This window comes from Sprattus sprattus (genome assembly GCF_963457725.1).
Source record: "Sprattus sprattus genome assembly, chromosome: 19".
NCBI classification, from domain to species: Eukaryota; Metazoa; Chordata; class Actinopteri; order Clupeiformes; family Clupeidae; genus Sprattus; species Sprattus sprattus.
Genome location: NC_137917.1, coordinates 27,509,904 through 27,525,312, shown reverse-complemented (window position 1 = coordinate 27,525,312; position 15,409 = coordinate 27,509,904). Strand labels below are relative to the sequence as shown.

Sequence of the window (15,409 nt, the reverse complement as noted above, 5' to 3'; positions counted from 1 at the left end):
GAGGTGCAGAATAACCCTAGAACTACACAGGTGGAGCTTGTGAATGATCTCAAGGCAGCTGGGACCACAGTCACCAAGAAAACCATTGGCAACACACTACGCCGTAATTCTTTGAAGTACTGCAGCATTCGCAAGGTCCCCCTGCTCAAGGAAGCACATGTACAGGGCCATCTGAAGTTTGCCAATGAACACTTGAATGATTCCAAGGAGGATTGGGAGACAGGATGTTTTCAGATGAGACCAAAATCAAGCTCTTGGGATCAACTAGACTTGCCGCGTTTGGAGGGGGAAGAATGCTGAATATGACACCATCCCCACCGTCAAGCATAGTGTAGGAAACATTATGCTTTGGGCTGTTTTGCTGTTTTTTCATTCATCATGCATGACTGATCTACTAACCTAAATCTAGACCTTTATTTAAGGCATAGACAAATGTAGGTCTAGATCTAGGTTAATGCATCATTCATGAAAGATGAAAGAAAAAACACTCATAAAAGTTTTACATGGGCTTGCTTACTATGGACATACCATTTTCTAACTGTATTTTCAAATTCTTTACTGAGTAGAATGAATGCAGGAACTATGCTTTACAAATGATTAACAAATACATTACTAATAGTTTGCTTATAGTTTGTAAAGGGACAATTATGTAATCTACAAATGGTTTGTCGCAATACTAATTAAATGTTAAACTTCTATTGATAACATAATTGAGGACAGCCTTATTTACTATGAACAAACAATGTATGAGTTCTGTGGTTTATGCTGATGAACTGTTACAGATTTGTAATAGCATTAGTGCTTTGGAGACAGCATATTACTGACATGCACACCATAAAGAACACAGCAGTAACAAAACTGATGATGAACTTTGACTTCATTGGATTAACTGACACTCCTCTTTCTGACATTCTTGCATTGGCTCTTCCTCTCTGCACTCTGGGGCTCTTCCTCTGCACCTCTCTGGGCCTTGGATCAGGATCATACCTCTCATTTCTCGTGTCTCACTGAATCTCATGGATTTTCTCTCCCAATGGCATAAAATAACAATTACTGCTGCGAAAGTGTGCTGCGTATTGCGAGTGATAGACTGCCATGTTCGCACTGGACAGCTCACTATGTCTGTGGAGCAGTTTTAGGCCACTAGTAAACAATGATTCTGGCTCACGGATTTTCACAGATTTCAGTCATGTTAACTTGACAGGTATGCAGGACCTGCACTCTCTCTCTTCTCTCATTTGCTCTTCCTCTAGATCCCCTGCCTCTTGTACCACTAGGACTCTCTTCTTCTCCTCCTCCTTCTCCTCCTCCTTCTTCTCCTCTCTCTGCTCCTCTCTCTTCTCCTTGTCCTCCTCTTTATCCTCCTAATAACAACTCAATTTACGAGTGCTACATTTTCAAAAACTTCAAAACGTTCCACCATATGATTCTAGCAGGTGCCATACCCTCCAATGATGGTTAAATGACATAACTCTCACCTGCTATCCGGATGTCTTTAGTGTTTGTCATGGCAGCACCAGAGATCAACTCTGTGAAGGGAAAAAGAATGGAACAGAAGTAAATGACCACCAGGTTTATAATGTTTGAGATTTCATTGACATCAAACCACATTTGCAGAGACTGCTTGCCTTGTGGGCTGTTTGAAAACATGCTTTTAAAAGGATTGCATTTATGAGAAGACATGCTAGTTCTCCAAGCTAAAACACACTGTAGTTATAAGGAAGAATCTCATACGTCATATTAATGGAAGGAGTGAAATACCATTACATAAGGTGGACCTCATAACAATGGCATAATTATTCATTATATTATAGACCTACTATATGACTAAAATCCCTCTCTTACTCAGTATCTGAATTCACAAGACAAACTTCTAAATGTCCAAACTCAGTAAGGCTTTGTCAGGTCTGACGAATGGAGATGTACTGGTTGAAACTGTTGATTCATATTCATGGGTATTGCCAGCAATTTAATGGGAATATAGCTGATGGAAAACTCAACAGCTAAACCAATACAGCCCATCCCTTCAGTTCTGGCAGTAAAGTCCCTTCATCTAGTGCATGCCTGTGCATTTACATTAAGAGATGCTACTTGATCATTTTAATCAACAGCAGGAATGTTGCTTCTTACTGGTATAATATATTACTGATTAGATACAAGAGGATTAATAGTTTACTTATTCAACTTCAGCTATTAAACTTTAACAGCTCTGTGAAACATTTGCTTAACAGCACCGTACATGAGGAGACAGACAAAGAGATGAGGAAATGGATGCGCAGTCATATACATGTTAAATACCTGGACCATCCATACCAAAAACCTTTTGTTGCCCAACCATAAGAATGCACAGAATATTTCTGCAGATAAACAGTGGGTGGAAAATGAAAGAGAATGTTTTTAAATTTAGTGTGAAACAGCGATTACGTTAATTAGAGGAAAATACAAGGATTAGTGTTTTTGCCAGTTGTGGTTTCCTGCACTGTTATTTAGAAAACATTATAGTTTTTTAAGTTCCCAAAATCTACAAACACACTAAGATGGCCAAGTGCAAACATACCATATGAAAATAGACATCAATTATAGAGAGTGTACGTACCAAACACAGAAAGTGATGTGTTCCCCCGGTATGATACACATGATATGATACACACCATTAAATGAATATCTTACCAAGTGCTGAGAGTAAACACAGGATAAGTGAGATGTGCAGATCCATTCAGCTGGTTTGGCTCAAACACACTGAGCCAGGTTCTCTGATCCTGTTCTCTGATAATGTTCTAAGTTCTCTGATCCTGTTCTATGTTCTCTGATCCTGTTCTAAGTTCACTGATCCTGTTCAAACACAGGGACAGTCCGTACTTTAACCTAAAACAGCATGAATATTGAAGATGTAAAGCTGAGCAGAGGCACTAGAACATCTGCCTGATGTTTCCTGGCAGGAAAAAGAAACTTTGTGGCAGAGTGTCACAGTGAACTTATTGTTATACTTGTACATCCAGTATTGCAGGCTTGGTTCCTCAAAGTTTGCATATGAAATGTGTTCCAAGGGAATGTGTTCCAAAGAAATGTGTTCCAAGGGAATGTCTTCCAAACTTTGCTAATATCATAGAAGCACTGCAGAGACAAAGGCTGAATACCTACTGCCCTCTTGTGCTCAAAAACTGACATGTGCGCTGCGAGACCTAAGAATAGTGACCCAGCCAACTCAAATTAAGTTAAAATGATGTGTGTGGTGTTAACTCTGTTTCTGCAGCTCAAGAGCCAGAGCTGGTACAGACAACATGCATGCCCGACCTGTTATGTGAGCTGCTTTGCAAACACACGTTTGTAAATTAATTTGAATCGCTGTGGTTTATCCTGCATAAGCTCAGGTGAATGGGTAGGATCGTGGTTGGTGTGATGTCCCAAGGGCACGGAAATAAAGACCAACCCAAATTCCCCGAGAGGGCTTCGTTAGAAATGATCAAAAATGTAAATGAATTATTTAGGACACTCAGAACAGGTTTAAGGTGCACTTTATTGTGTGTCAACTGTCAGATATCTGTGAATCTTCACTCTTTACACACAGCCAGTCAGATGGCACCTCCCAACTATGGTGCCTTTCTGTAAAAAAAAGATTAGAACTTCAAAATTCTACATGTAGTCATGTTTAAATAAGCTAAGCGTTTGATTTGACCAACGGCTAAATATGAAATGAAATGTAAAGCTTACCAACTCTCGAGATTAAAATGTAGGGGTGATCATGGTTAGGTACGGGTATCTGATCATGAAAAGCAGAGAAAACAGACAGTGAGCAGAAACAACAGCCATGCTTACTTTTCTGGGCTCAGATGTGCTCAAGTGCAATCTTAAACTTGACCAGTTCATTGGATATTCCCCACAACAACATGATGATATTCCCCACAACAACATGATAATATTCCTCACAACTACATGATAATATTGGGAAATACAGTCAGAATAGTGGGTATATTTGGCCTAAACACAGGGCACAGTGAAACTCATTTCATTACTGACCTCTTTCTGTATATACTTCTGAAAAAACTCTTCATTTGCAGATATGGAAATACAGACACACAGACACAGTTGCACAAACACACACACACACACACACACACACACACACACACACACACACACACACACACAGACACGCACACGCACACGCACACGCAGACATGCACACGCACACGCACATGCACACCCACAGACACAGACACAGAGAAAGTGAGAGGTTAGAATGGCACAGCAGTAAGGTCAACATTTAATTTGCAGTGGAATAGAACAAAGATCAAGAGGCAATGGACAGACTGAGACAGACTGAAAAGCTACATTGATTAATGGAACTAGCGCCCCCTAACCTATGGGTTTGAAGATGCACCACTCTGACATTTTTACTTCATTAAATAGCTGGATGAAAATAGCATGTTTACAAGATTACAGACAAATCTACCGTTCCTAAACTAGCAGCTTTCCCAGTGTAATCTTTTACACACTTTTCCACTCAAATAAAAAAGACCAATAGACATACTGTAGACCAAGCAACATTGTAAAAGTCAGCTGTTTGATGTATAGTGAACTCACCCCCTTTTCTTGCAATAGAAATAGCACGGGACAGCAATCATGCCTCCGACACCGATGACACTCAATGTAACTAGTGCTGTGATGACTCCTTTACTCAATCCACCCGCTCCTAAATAGAGAAAACAGTCTCAGTATTTGTTTGAAATGATTTTGTTTGAAACATCAAATCACCTAACGACTGAAACATCCCTCAATGTCAAAATTAAGGAGGGGAAAGCCTGAATGCCATTTGAAGGATAGAAATGAAAGAAATGATTTACCATTGACCTCCAGTGTGGTATTCCCTGTTTGTTCCTCTCCCCCCTCTGTAACTATAGTCAGAGAGTACTGCCCAGCATCTTTGAGTGTCAACCTCCTCATCTCCAGCACGGCTGTGGTGTTATCCAGAGACACTCTGCCAGTGTACCCCTCACATGGCTCGCTGGTGGAGTTGAGCACGATGATACACTGATCTTCAAACCTCCAGCTGACTGAGGTAAACGGCAGAGAGGGGGGGTTGAGTGTCGTAAACACCACGCTTTCCCCTTCCATTGCACTGAGAGGCCCTTCTGGTAGCAGCCCCCCCTGACATGAGGAGAGTCCTGATGGGCAGAGTAAAGGCAATGATCATCGAGAGTATGCCTCACCTCCACAGTTATATCTATATATATATATATATATGTTATTATATAATTTATATTTATATATTTTATTATTATTATAGCATTTATATTTATATTATTATTATATCATTTATATTTATATATTATAATTATATAATTTATATTTATACATATTATATATTTATATTTGTAATACTATTGAATGAAAACTCAATCTGATACAGTACTATGAATGATTTCGATAGGAATTAAAATGTGCTTTTATTCTTTAGGGATTGTAGGACTCATAGCTTTTATTTGTTTGTCAGCCAATGGCTGCAGTCAGTTCATATCAGGTGCGTAAGGCTTTGATCTGAAACTAACCCAGAAGTATTTTATAGGAGAACGGTCCCTGAACAAACCCTCGTGGTTTGGAATCGTTTATAGCTCTTATCAGCAATTAAACATGTCAAGATCCCAGTAATGCTCTAACTCTTGGGTCTCTTTTAGCTCTAACTGAGGGTCTCCTTTTACTTAACTTAGTATTACACAGTATACATGTATTGTGTCTTATCCAGATTGTGATTTACCAGATTTTCAATGTGCAAAACACCAGATGAGAATGCTACACTGGAAAAAAATGAATTGTTGTTGAGGCTGTCCATACTTCCAGAAACCACTACCACTTAATTCACAATACATAGTACTGATGTAATACGATCTTTCTACTTTCTGTATTGTCACTTCAGGAGTTATTGTACAGTATTTCTTCTTCACTAATCTTTACTTTTTATATTATGTAATAGAAATGCGTTACCTGCTATGTGAGCTAGAGCCAGAGATTGTAGTATGAGTGTGGCTTTCATCAGTGGTCAAATAGTTTTTCTTACTTTTTCCAACAAAATATATCCGATGAGACTAATGCTCCAAGTCACACTGTCGAAGTTAAAATACAGCTTTTGTCGGAGAAATAACCTTTGCCTTTGTTCGAAGGTGTCGCCGGTATCGTCAAATAGGGCTATCAACTCAACCATGTCATGGATCTTGCGTAATGTGATTTGATTTCAGGTCATCATTCTACGTCCTTGGAAGTTTCCATTTATGAGATCATGTTGTAAACTTCACACAGCTTGAACTATAGACTCACTTCAACAGGTCCTTCACTTCTGTACTTTAACTTTCACTTTTATTTAAGTGATGCTAATTAGTTGACTAAACAAACATCTCTTTAATTCCATAACTTTAATTCTGGAGTGCTTAGTGCATACGATATCCCATAATATCATTGAGTTGATGAGGTAAATGAGAAGACTGGCAACCAACGCAGCGTGTTCTTACCAGCGATTTTATTTGATCTTATATCAGTGTTACAACTCAAATACCATCATAGTTGATGACTCAAACATGGAATAGGGTGCTTAAAAGTCAGAAGAGTACATTACACACATTCATAAAATCAATACTGTATTTCCAGAGAAATTAACTGTGGATATCTATAACTGTTGATGAAAAGGACAAATACACTGATGAGAGATCTGAGCCGATGTTGTGTCACAGTCATAGAAAATGCATTTGAGTATGTCTTTAATACTTACTAAATGCAGTTGGGTTAGGGTTAGTTACTTACTCAGAAAAAAACATACACATGATCATTTCTATTGCCCTGAATATGACACGACACACCACAACCTCATACTGAAAATGAAACGGAGAGTCAACAGTAAAAATGCTTTTGCACTAAAGATAACAATGTATCCATCTGTTACATTTACTGTACTATTTAAAGTGCATGTGCCATTTCTGTACATTCTATAACAGTAAACATCACAATAACACTCTGAGCAAATACTTGTTTGTAAATTTCAAACCATTGTATTCATTAGTCATTTAAAAACCTTTACATGCACCTTTACGAGTAACCCTGTATCTATGTAATGACTCTAAACAAATCTGAAAGCATTAATGTTTCACACAAGACCCTTTCTTGACCCTCCTCCAAGCTCTTTGTAACAGCCAACTATCTTTAACATCTAAGCAGGCTAAGCCAGACTGAAGGGGTAAGACATCACTCCTTCTTCTCCTGTGCTGTCCTCCGCGGTGATGGTGTCACTTTAGCCAGTGGTGTAGTGGTCCCTTGAGAAGTGGGTATACTATTCATTTTGCAATTTTTTGGAGCAGCCCATACAGCACAGAATAAAACCCTCGGTTTTGAGAAGTGGGTATACGAAATGCTGACTGAAAAATAAGTGGGTATACTCCGTATACCTGCGTATACCCTGGACTACACCACTGACTTTAGCCTCATCAGATGTCATCGAGCTCAAACTGACTGACAGTGTTTGTGTTGTCAGAACAACTGACTGACAATATCCAGATCAGATGCACTTTGTACTGATATTTGTGGGTCTTGACAACCCAGTGGATTTACCTGCATCTCTTCTTGAAGAATGGCTGTGCACACAACAAGATGGCTGTCAAGACAGCTACAGTCAGCAGTACACTAATCACTATGGCAGCGATGGCTCCTCCACTCAAACCAGGAACACCTGTGTCCTCTGCAACAAGCCATGAGTTAGGTCTGAGCTACAGCAAGTCAACAATATTCATATTTACCCCTCATATATTCATGCAAATCATACCACAAATCATATCAATAATCATAAATCATCATCATAAATCATCATCATCATCAAATATCATATCATATAATGTAGTATACAAACAACAGACAAATACATCCTCATGCCTATTTTGTGCCTATTCTAAAGGCCTAGAGGTTTATGTATGTATTACAGTGCCTATTCTAAAGGCCTAGTGGTGTATGTATGTGTTACAGTGCCTGTTCTAAAGGCCTAGAGGTGTATGTATGTATTACAGTGCCTATTCTAAAGGCCTAGAGGTGTATATATGTATTACAGTGCCTATTCTAAAGGCCTAGAGGTGTATGTGTGTATTACAGTGCCTATTCTTAAGGCCTAGAGGTGTATGTGTGTATTACAGTGACTATTCTATAGCCCTAGAGGTGTATGTGTGTATTACAGTGCCTATTCTTAAGGCCTAGAGGTGTATGTGTGTATTACAGTGCCTATTCTAAAGGCCTAGAGGTGCGTGTATTACAGTGCCTATTCTAAAGGCCTAGAGGTGTATGTGTGTATTACAGAGCCTATTCTACAGGCCTAGAGGTGTATGTATTACAGTGCCTATTCTAAAGGCCTAGAGGTGTATGTGTGTATTACAGTGCCTATTATAAAGCCCTAGAGGTGTATGTGTGTATTACAGTGCCTAATCTAAAGGCCTAGAGGTGTATGTGTGTATTACAGTGCCTATTCTAAAGGCCTAGAGGTGTATGTATTACAGTGCCTATTTTAAAGGCCTAGATGTGTATGTGTGTATTACAGTGCCTATTCTAAAGGCCTAGATGTGTATGTGTGTATTACAGTGCCTATTCTAAAGGCCTAGATGTGTATGTGTGTATTTCAGTGCCTATTCTTAAGGCCTAGAGGTGTATGTGTGTATTACAGTGCCTATTCTTAAGGCCTAGAGGTGTATGTGTGTATTACAGTGCCTATTCTATAGCCCTAGAGGTGTATGTGTGTATTACAGTGCCTATTCTATAGCCCTAGAGGTGTATGTGTGTATTACAGTGCCTATTCTTAAGGCCTAGAGGTGTATGTGTGCATTACAGTGCCTATTCTAAAGGCCTAGAGGTGCGTGTATTACAGTGCCTATTCTAAAGGCCTGGAGGTGTATGTATTACAGGGCCTATTCTAAAGGCTTAGAGGTGTATTTATGCATTACAGTGCCTATTCTAATGGCCTAGAGGTGTATGTGTGTATTACAGTGACTTTTCTGAAGGCCTTGAGGTGTACTGTATGACAGTGCCTATTCTAAAGGCCTAGAGGTGTATGTGTGTATTACAGTGCCTATTTTAAAGACCTAGAGGTGTATGTAATACAGGGACTATTTTAAAGGCCTAGAGGTGTATGTATTACAGTGCCTATTCTAAAGGCCTAGAGGTGTATGTGTGTATTACAGTGCCTATTCTAAAGGCCTAGAGGTGTATGTGTGTATTACAGTGCCTATTCTAAAGGCCTAGAGGTGTATGTATGTGTTACAGTGCCTATTCTAAAGGCCTAGAGGTGTATGTATAACAGTGCCTATTCTAAAGGCCTAGAGGTGTATGTATGCATTACAGTTCCTGTTCTAAAGGCCTAGAGGTGTATGTGTGTATTGCAGTGCCTATTCTAAAGGCCTAGAGGTGTATGTATGTGTTACAGTGCCTATTCTAAAGGCCTAGAGGTGTATGTATGTGTTACAGTGCCTATTCTAAAGGCCTAGAGGTGTATGTGTGTATTACAGTGCCTATTATAAAGGCCTAGAGGTGTATGTGTGTATTACAGTGCCTATTCTAAAGGCCTAGAGGTGTATGTATGTGTTACAGTGCCTATTCTAAAGGCCTAGAGGTGTATGTGTGTATTACAGTGCCTATTCTAAAGGCCTAGAGGTGTATGTATGTGTTACAGTGCCTATTCTTAAGGCCTAGAGGTGTATGTATTACAGTGTTTCTTACCTGACACAGTAACATGCCATCTGTCCGACTGCACATTTCTCCCTGTTTTGCTGTTGTTGGCCCAGCAGCTGTAGGCACCGCTCTGATTGGCCTGAACGTTCTCCAGTCTGAGTTCTGGCCCGTCTCTACCCAGCAGGGTTCCATTCAGAGCCCACTGGACCTGGGCAGCAGGCTTGGACTCAGAAGAGCAGGACAGGGTGATGTCAGAGCCTGAGCGATAGGATGGGCCCTTAGGTGTAGCCACCATGGTTGCCTCATCAGGTCCGTCTGAGAAATGAATGATCCAGATCACATCACAGATTCAGCATTGCAGGATTTTCATACCCAGAAATTAAGTCACAAAATGTCATTCGGCATATGAACCAAAATGATGTGGCTGAGTCATTTTTTTTTATCTCGTTCAAATCACATCAGGAGTTAAGATGAACTGTAGGCAGGTTTTATTCATTTCATTTAATGATCTCTTTCAAATCACAACAGGAGTTAAGATGAACCGTAGCGGGGTTTGATTCGTTTCACTTAATGATCTTTTTCTAATCACATCAGGAGATTCACCTCCTTTAAGCCCCTCCTAAAGCTTGAACTCACAGAGAATGTTGAGAGTCAGGGTGCGGACCACAGCCCCGCTCACAGCGTTGAAGGCCTCACATGTGTAAGGCCCGCGGTCACGTCTCCTCACGCGGTAGGTGACACTGTAGATCTCACTGTAGATCTCACTAGGAGATCCGGTGACGGTGACGTTGTGGCCGCCACCATAGAGCTTAAGTGTGGAGCGGGAGCCAGAAGCCGTGCAGCTGATGTTAACGGAGCTGTGGTTCTCGATCAGCTCAGTCGGGTAAGCCACCAGTGAGACGTTGGAGATGGGAGCTGCGGTATAAAAGGCAAAGGACTATTAATTAAATTCAATTCAATTGTATTTATATAGCGCCATAACAATACAATTGTGTCAAGGCGCTTTACAGAGCCCAGAGCCTGAACCCCCTTAGTGCAAGCACAATGGCAACAGGGGCAAGAAAAAACTCCCTGTTAGTCAGGAAGGAACCTTAAGCAGAACCACGGCACCCATCTGCTTGAGGTTGACCGGGTAGGAAGGGGGGGATGGGGGAGGGTTGTATTAGTGATGCATCTCAGCTCTTCATTCAAGATAGTGTTCAAAAATGTGAAAAGAATTGTATGTTTTGTGATGAATATCTCAGATAAAGTCCGAGCAGGAGATGACTGAGAGGAGTGACATTAGTCATAGAACGTCATAACCTTCGAGACAGGAGAGGAGACTGGTATATAATGTTATCCATACACGATGCTCACCTCATATCTTACCAGAGACATTGATTGAACAAAACAGAGACCTCTGATAATAAAATAATGGCAACAATCAAGTTCTAAAATGACGACAGAACATATAATGCCTTTAATGTTAAGCGCAACATAATAGTGTAAGAAAACCCTAATGCAGAGACTAATATGACAAACAAAACCCCTGGCACATCAGGCTCCACATGTTCTCTAAACCACTCACCCAGGACAGACAGTGCTGTTTCCCCACTGAGCTCATCTGCGCCTCCTTCAAGCCTCATGGTTACTGAGTACATCCCAGAGTCCTCCAGAGTGAGATTCAGCAGCTCCAGGGAGCCTGTCGTGGCGTTTAGACGGGCACGGCCAGGGTAGCCAGGCCCAAACGTGATATTCTCACCACCCATGCTGGTGATGACAGGGACACTTTGAAATTTCCAGCGGATTTCTTTGAAGGGAGCTGATGGAGGGTTGATGGTGAATTTCATGTCGTCCCCCACGGCTTTCAGGGTGGATTCAAATGGTAATAATGACTGGTTTTGTCCCAGACCGAAACCTGTGAAAGGGGTGACATTTAAGTTAACTTATAGCCCAGAGCCCAAAGTCCTATATTTAAATTACATTTTAGTCCACAGACCAAAGCAAACATTGAAATTACTTTATGACACGCTAGCGCTGAACCCTGCTCCTGCCACGCCCCCTCCGACTTCAACTCACCCACCTCCGTGTCATTCACCATCACCGGAACACTAATGACGTACCTGTCACTCCCCTACTTTAACTCCTCACTCCCCTCACTTCTTTGTCTGGCTTCGTATCTTGAAGGACTAAAACCAGACGACACAAGCCCCGGACTGGTCGAACTCCGTTTTCGAGCTCTGCCTCAACTCTGACTTCCAGGTCATTCTATCTTTTGCTTTACTGCCCTACAAAGCCAAAGAGCAGTAAGTGCAAAAACCCCAAACTGAGAAAAACAGCTTTTTGTGTTTTTTTTTACACCAAGTAAAAGTTTTAAATTATATTTAACAACAAAATGTATAATTAGATAGATTAAAGTGAGGTGAACACCACCCTTTAAGTTTTTTTTAGATTTTTGCAAAATCTGGTAATTTTATAGGCTATACTGCGTTTTGCCTTTGTATTACTGCTTAAAATTACACACGCATACATTAAGGTATTGCATGTAGAAGCAGGGCAAACTGCAGTAAAGACATATACTGCAATTGGCTTGGTTTCACTTCAATTCTACTTTTCTATACACACTGCAAATTTAAATTGCAAATATTTACATGAAACAGTTTATTGATCAACATAAAATTTTCACAGATTGAAGAGCTGACCCTGCACTTTCAATTTCTGCAAAAAAAATTTTTTTGAAAAAATGCACATACTGCTCTTTGCCTTTGTAGGGCAGTTTACCTCGCATGCTCCTGCACTTATTGTTCCGGTGTTGGTTTTTCTACTTCGCGTTTACTCTTAGTCTGCCTTTTATTTTCTTAAATACTTCCGAGCTTTGTAGTTTTGACTTCCGATCTTCTGTGCGTTATCCGAGCGTTTTGTGTCCAGTTTTACTTTTGTGTTTGTCTCTGGGTTTGGCTGTTCCTAATAAACTCTTATCATCCAACGTGTTTGTATTGCCTGAAGTCCGTGACACTTTATAGCCCACATACCGGAGCCCTACACTGAAGTTACATGTGATGCATGATGTGGAAATAAGCAGTTCAGTAAACTGTATCAAATCTTTTGGATTAAAGCATGGATGGGTAAAAAATGACTGGGAATGTTGATGTTTGGGAGTGTTGACGCCCGTCCCCCTACATTCACTGTTAATTACACAACACCGGCATAAGACGACAAAAAACTATCGGGACTAGTAGGAAAAACACTGTAGTAGTCCCTTCGGGAAAGCAGTAATTTTGGCCATTTTTGATGTCCACATAGTGTCCACAGTCAACAAACTCTCTTTACTTGGTCCTGACCAGCATAGCTTTAGTAATAGGCCTATTTATGGAGTGAACTGCCTAACTCTTCCCTCCACGAACACATTACTCAAATACAGTTAACTCATATCCTGTTCACTGCAACTTAGGAGGCATTGTGCCATTTTGGAAATTGCCACACTTTAACCGTGCCCTACCCATATTTAGACACACATCTTCGGATGGTCAGTGCGTAATGAACTCGCCACGGGATGTTCCCAGCAACTAACTACAAATAGTATAATAATAGGTGACTGGTTATGTGTAAGCCTTAGCCTATGTAACTATTTTTCCTCTGCTCTGTGCATTCAATGTTTAAAACTGTTTCTTGATGTGATTTATCAGCCTATATAGCCTACTTCAGACACCCAGGGGAAACTATTCTGAATAGGCCTGTACAATAACACCATAGGGGTATCAATAAAGTATCAATCCTCCATATATTACACATTACACAAATATATAACAATGTACAAAAGTATGTTTATCATATTAGATTTAAATTTGTCTTTTTACTTGCAAACTTGCCATTTATTTATACATTTATTTATTGTAGCCTATTCATTGGTCTGTGGATCTAAATAGTTTAAAGGCACCCAGTGCAACTTTCGAGGCTTAAAAATAAACATTCAATTTCTAGTCTTTTTTACACGTAGTAAGTATCAATAACTCCATACCATTACATACCGACATTCAAGCAGCAAAGATGAGACGTCGTTGTGTGGTGAGAACTGATAGAAAATCGTAAACAACTACAATCGCCGCCATTTTCTTTATTTTTTGTAACCTACCATAAATAAAGCAGGCTTCCAGTCAATGGAAACTGTTTCTTAATGTGATTTATCAGCCTATCAATGGAAAAAATGGAATGGAATCAATGGAAAAAATGGCTTCTCCCCACCCGCGATTGTTGTTGTTTACGATTTTCTATCAGTTCTCACCACACAACGACGTCTCATCTTTGCTCCTTGAATGTCGATATGTAATGGTATGGAGTTATTGAAACTTACTACGTGTAAAAAAGACTAGAAATTGAATGTTTATTTTTCATTGAATGTTTACATAAAGTTGCACTGGGTGCCTTTAAAAATAAGTGCTTATGACAACTCACATCTGTGAATGGCAAAAACAAATCAAGTGCAAAATAAGGAATAATGCGGAAGAATAATAATTTTACCTGTCAGCAGGATCACAACCAGGGTCACTCGAAGAGCCATGTCTATAGTCTCAGTTGGGTCAATGGTTACTGAGATCTGTATGAATGCGTAGGCCTACCTCATGTATGTATGCACTCAGACGAAACACCAGTGACTCATTAATCAAACGCAACAGTTCTGTCCGCCATTGCACAATACCTGAGTGGCATTTTCTGTCATTGCTAAACTACTGGAACATGCTGTAATACAGTCCAGTGGCATAATGAAACATTCGTTTACTAGTAATGGGGTAATTGAGGTACTCCAATGTGGTGAAAGTCTGTACCTGTCTTGCCCAGGCCACAAAGAACCAACACAATAGATTGATTGTAACAACTATACTTAGCCACTAGATGGCCGTGTCATCAGAGACCAGTTTTGAACTAAAGGAGAAATCTACAACAGGTCAACACAAGCCAAAGGGTTGCCATAAAAGGCAGTTTTATTGGTAATAAAAGCAAGGTAAAATACACGTCAAAACATCACAGTCACACACACATACACACACTTGATATCCAAGGGAAACAATACCTATTTGTAGTAATGACAACTTCTAGACCTGATCTCTTTAAGCATTCCACTACTAGTATCTAATCTATCCTATCTACCGTGGTAATGACAGGCTAGGTAGACACATGACACAGTGAGAATGACACTGCAGTGAGAGGGAGGAGCTTGAATGTGTTTGTGAATGTCATTTCCTCTCCATACTTTAGTCGTGAAATGAGACTTAGTTTTTAATATAACACTGTGATGAAGACTTCTCTTTGGCAGCTTTGATGTAAAATAAAGACCCACAGCAAATTAACACTCAGGAACTGATGAAGAATTGGCAGGATGGCAAGGATCTTATATGCAGACACAGCACACAGGGCGAGGGTAGACAAAGATGCGAACACACAAGGAAAACTTCACACCACACCAAGACTAAAATTGCAACAGAAATACAGGCTGCTATTGGTTTTACCCGTAGTAAGTGGTTATCAGCAACTTTACTTGGCTTTACTGGAACTTATGGCCTGATCTGAGTTAATAATGAACAAGACACTCATTTCCTTGAGTGGCCTTTACGGTCAGTCCATTAGTATACTCTTTTCCTGGTTGTGTGGGAGTGGAAGGAACTATCTTGGTGTAAATAAACATTTAAGAACACATAAGACACTCTATAGAAAAAGATCTGTTAATACTTTTCAGTCACTGCACAAT

The 15,409-nt window shown here is 40.1% G+C and overlaps 1 protein-coding gene across 1 annotated transcript in view; it reads right to left on the bottom strand.

The window, feature by feature from the left end:
• LOC308380745 (uncharacterized protein) overlaps nucleotides 1-14,224 on the bottom strand; it is a gene marked incomplete at both ends in the record, with an annotated part of 18,988 nt that extends 4,764 nt beyond the window's left edge. The window contains 7 exons of the mRNA XM_080858149.1: nucleotides 1,479-1,529; nucleotides 4,845-5,050; nucleotides 7,594-7,720; nucleotides 9,736-10,002; nucleotides 10,324-10,602; nucleotides 11,255-11,584; nucleotides 14,185-14,224. Coding sequence (XP_080714275.1) covers nucleotides 1,479-1,529; nucleotides 4,845-5,050; nucleotides 7,594-7,720; nucleotides 9,736-10,002; nucleotides 10,324-10,602; nucleotides 11,255-11,584; nucleotides 14,185-14,224 — 1,300 coding nt within the window. The remainder of the gene's footprint in view (nucleotides 1-1,478; nucleotides 1,530-4,844; nucleotides 5,051-7,593; nucleotides 7,721-9,735; nucleotides 10,003-10,323; nucleotides 10,603-11,254; nucleotides 11,585-14,184) is intronic.
• Between the last annotated feature and the right edge of the window lie 1,185 nt (nucleotides 14,225-15,409).